At 45.4% G+C, this 4383-nt stretch overlaps 1 protein-coding gene across 1 annotated transcript in view; it reads right to left on the reverse strand.

Moving 5' to 3' along the window:
- Window positions 1-294: 294 nt before the first annotated feature.
- LOC119409799 (glucocorticoid-induced transcript 1 protein) overlaps window positions 295-4383 on the reverse strand; it is a 31661-nt gene continuing 27572 nt past the window's right edge. The window contains exons 8-9 of the mRNA XM_037676702.1: window positions 2764-2884; window positions 295-976 (exon numbers count right to left, since the gene is read on the reverse strand). Of these exons, the coding sequence (XP_037532630.1) occupies window positions 679-976; window positions 2764-2884 (419 nt within the window). The 3' untranslated portion in view covers window positions 295-678. The remainder of the gene's footprint in view (window positions 977-2763; window positions 2885-4383) is intronic.

Below are 4383 nucleotides of genomic sequence, written 5' to 3' on the forward strand. Positions count from 1 at the left end.
GATCCCATGTGGATCCAGTATCATACATGTGATCCCATGTGGATCCATTATCATCATACATGTCGACAGTTTGTTTTTTAAGGCTGCTGGGAGGAGCTCACACTCAAACCGTTTCCTCAGAGCTCATGGGATCAAATACATTCAAACAAACATGTAAAAATAAAGAAGCCCTTTAACCCTGTGAGCCAAAGTGATCCGTCTTTAAGACGATCAAACATCTAAACATTTGAGCTTGTTGAACACGGAGCAGCTGACTAAACACGAGCACAAAGCAGTTGTGCTGATTTTGTCGTTTCATCAGAATAACTTGCCGACCCTAAACGGAGCAATAATTAGAGCAGATGTTCTCATCGTTGCACAAAAAGCAAATAGATTTCTGCTGAGGGAGCAGTCACGGTACAGAGGAGGCGATGTTAGTGGTGGGTGGAGAGACGGTGCCCAAGGTCGCTAACAAAGTCCAAACCATCAAACATCACGTCTGAAACAGGAACGGACCTCGGGGTGAAGCACAAATGCTGGTACCATTATCCTCAGAGGCGCTGGTCGTGTTGGGACCTCGGGCACTCGCCGCTGGCTAACGTTAGGATTATCGGAGTGCAAGTTTTATTTTTATTGTAAAACCACCTGACGAGCTGCGGTGCTTCATCTGTAGATGGTTTGGTCCTGAATACCTGAAGACTAGCTGGTGAGGAGTACTTGTGCCGAGCCGTCCCTCCCAACGTCGGCGTCGGAGTTCTGGCTAGCTGTGCTGCTGCTGGACTTCACGTCGCCGCTCGGGTCCGAAAAGGCAGCTACTGGTGCCGCGGGCAGGACCGAGGTCAGCTGAGGGCCCAGGCCGGGGCTGACGGAGGAGATGGGGGAGAACAGAGAGGAGCAGAGGAGTTTGACGGGGCAGAAGGCCGAGCCCCTGGGGATGAAGTTCACCTTGTTCTTGTCGGGGCACGAGAACAGAGGGAAGCCTTTCGAGGTGCCAGACCTGGAAAATAACAGAAGCAGTTTATTGAAAATGCTCAACTTTGACTAAAAATTTTTGGCCACATGTTGAATCCAGATGTTTTAGTCAGGATTTGAGCTCTGCTCCGTACCAACACTGTGAGGAGGGCCGTTCTTTATTCCAACATGACTGTGACCCAGGACACAAAGCTGGGACTACAAAGAAGTGGTCTGAGGAGTTAGTTGTGCTGGGCCTCAGAGCCTTCACCTCAACCCCATGCAGCACCCAGAACTTCTCATCTAACTCCAGCGTTTCACCTCAGAATTACTCAACAGGACAAAGAGACAAATTCCACAGAAATGCTCTAATCTTGTGAAAAGCTGCTGGAGCTGCTAAATGGGGTCAACTCCATGTCCCTGCTGGTGTGCTGGTGCCACGGTGGTTGGTTCATACAGTGTAGCTCAAACATCAAAGATGCGTCATCAGGACCTCAAGAAAACGTGTAGATGTACAAAATGTGTCAAAGACCTGAGTTCCAGATTGTTTGGTGCAACATCTAATTATTACTGGTGCCAGCAGAAGATTAGTCTTTATTAGGGAAGCACGATATTATCGGTATCAGATGATATTACCGTTTAAGTTCAATATTGGACATCGGCCATTCCATCAAAATAACTCACCGACAGAAAAGATGCTGTTTTTGTACGACAACCCAGTGACGAGGACGTCTGCAGCGGCAGCACAACGTGATGACGTCACGTGCACTTACCTGATCTGATCACGGCGGAGAGGAAAATTCAAAATGTCGGCGGTGTGGAAGTTTTTTTTTTGTTGATGTTGGATTCTGAAGATTTATGGACGACGTCGAGCCTCGCTAGATCGTCCCCAGTCTGAGATATTTTTCCTACGTAGCCTTACCCGAGTCACAAGCCGTCATCTCTGACGTGCTAACAGCTGATAGCACTCGGGTGAGTTTTACCACAGACATTTGGACGTTGTGTTAGCCTCGTTAGCATTAGTTTTACGGCACAAAGGATAGATAAAAACTTTGATCTTAAAAAGTCTGTCCTTCATGCACAGGAGTGCAGAGGATCCACACTGGCTATAGGAACCTGGAACAAGCCTTCACAGGTGAGACAGCATCACAGGTGACTAATGCTAATAAATAACATTTAACACCTTTAATTTAATATAAGTTAAAGTGCTCTGCAGATCATATGGCTGTTATTGAATATATGTCACCAGCTCTTACAGCTGTTACACAATTTTTGTAGCAAATAAGCCTAAATAAGAGGGCTATGTTGTGACAAAGTATATAAAATATCAGTATTGGTTATCAGCCAAATAAGTTTTAACATATCGGCCACAAATCCAATATCGTGCATCCCTAGTCTTTATTATAACATTAGACCTTCCATTGTTTAAATGACCGTTTGCCATCTTATTTATGCTGCACACAGCTGGTTACTGCCAGCAGGACGAGCATGGATGAGCTGCGTGCAGCTACAGACACCAGTTGCTTTTTGGTCCATTTAAACCTGCAGTCATTTTTGTCTAAAGTTACAAAATGCAGAAACAGACGAGCGCTGGAGGTGGTTTCACCGTGAGAAATGACTTCATGTGTTAAACTCAGAGAAACCAGAGTCTGCGTCTCCTTTTTAATAAAATAAACTCCTGTTTATTTGTTTTAAACACACAACTGCAGGATTAAAAGTCGTGACATTTGAATAAATGTAATATTTTCCCGTCAGTTGGCCACAGATTTAACAAGTTACTTTGAAACTACCGGGCAGTGAACGATGTTCCATAAATAAAAACAAGGTACTTACACGAACTCATCAAACACTTTGACCTTCTCACATCCCTCCGGAGGTTCCCGTTTGAACGTGTAGCTGTTGTTGGGTTTGGGGGAGGTGGTGAACTTGGGCAGAGGAGAACTGCACACACTGTCTGGAGACAGAAAACATCACGTTCGCTCAAACATTGGCGTTCTGACATTTTGGTTATTTCAGAGCTTCAGGTACTTCAAGTAAAGGTAGGAGAACACCAGGTCACGAGTTGCGTCACTCCGAAATGTCTCAAAGACGTCACGAATGTTCCGTCTGCTCATGCGAGTCCCAACCCTGGCGCCGTTTTCAAAACGGATGTGGCCATCTCGAACCCTTCTCAAGTTGGTTTCCGTAAATTTGTGTATTCGACACCCCTGAGCTCGTCTACGACAGAAAACATCTGAGACTCCAAACTCCAGATCTCTAAGCCACACCGATGATAAACAACAAAACTGGTCCAGATCTGCCCGTCTTCATCCCTGAAGCGGACTCCAGGAATTCAAACCTTTAAGAAGCTGCAGGTGCAGAAGCAGCACAGACTTTACTGAGCGAGCGCAAAAGATGCTCGCAGTTAGTCTGGTTGAGGAGATTAACGCCAGATCAAATGCAAGAAGTGGTGTTTATTTTCAACAAGCCTCCAAAATCTGACATTTTTAATCTCTGACAAAAACTTGAGTGTATTTAATGCCATCAATGTTAAAATGCTACATCTCTGCCATGTTATTAAAATACATGTAAAAGTCACTAAACTAGTTTTTAATGTTGGTACAGGTTATGTATATATTTAATAAAATAATCTAGTTGTATAGGGAGGTGGAAGGAATACTTCTTGGACCTTCCCATTGGCACTTCTTCCATGGAGGAAGATGAGTCGGGAGACTTCAGGGTTGGTCTGTCCATAACTGTGGCTGAGGTCGCCGAGGTCGTTAAAAAGCTCTGAGGAGATCCACCCTGATCTCCTTAAGGCTCTGGATGTTGTGGGGCTGTCTTGGTTGACACGCCTTTGCAACGTCATGTGGACATCAGGGACAGCGCCACTGGGTTGGCAGACTGGGGAGGTGGTTCCAGTCTTCAAAAAGGGGGACTGGAGGGTGTGCTCCAGTTACAGCAGCATCACTCTCCTCAGTCTCCATGGCAACGTCTGTTCAGGGGTACTGGAGAAGAGAGTCTGATCGTTGGTCGAACCTCAGATCCAGGAGGAACAATGTCATACCACTTTATTTATAAAGCACTCAAAACAGCAACAAGGGCAACCAAAGTGCTGTACAGCAAAAACAGAACAAGCAAACGACAGAATAAAATACATAGACACAAATAAAGATAAGAACTAAATGGCTAACATTATAAAATACAGACGAGTTAAAATCAAGTCACACAGGGTTGAAAGCCAGGGAGTAAAAGTGAGTTTTTAAACGAGACTTGAAAACAGTGAGAGCCTGCCTGACCGTGGAACACTGGACCAGCTCTTTACCCTCACTAGGGTCCTCGAGCGGTTTGGGAGTTTGTCCATCTAGTCTACATGTGTTTTGTGAACTTGGAGTAGGCTTTCGATCAGGTTCCTCGAGGTACACCTTGTGTGTGTGTGTGTGTGTGTGTGTGTGTGTGTGTGTGTGTGTGTGT

This window comes from Nematolebias whitei, chromosome 5, assembly GCF_014905685.2.
Source record: "Nematolebias whitei isolate Nwh7 chromosome 5, NemWhi1, whole genome shotgun sequence".
NCBI lineage: Eukaryota > Metazoa > Chordata > Actinopteri > Cyprinodontiformes > Rivulidae > Nematolebias > Nematolebias whitei.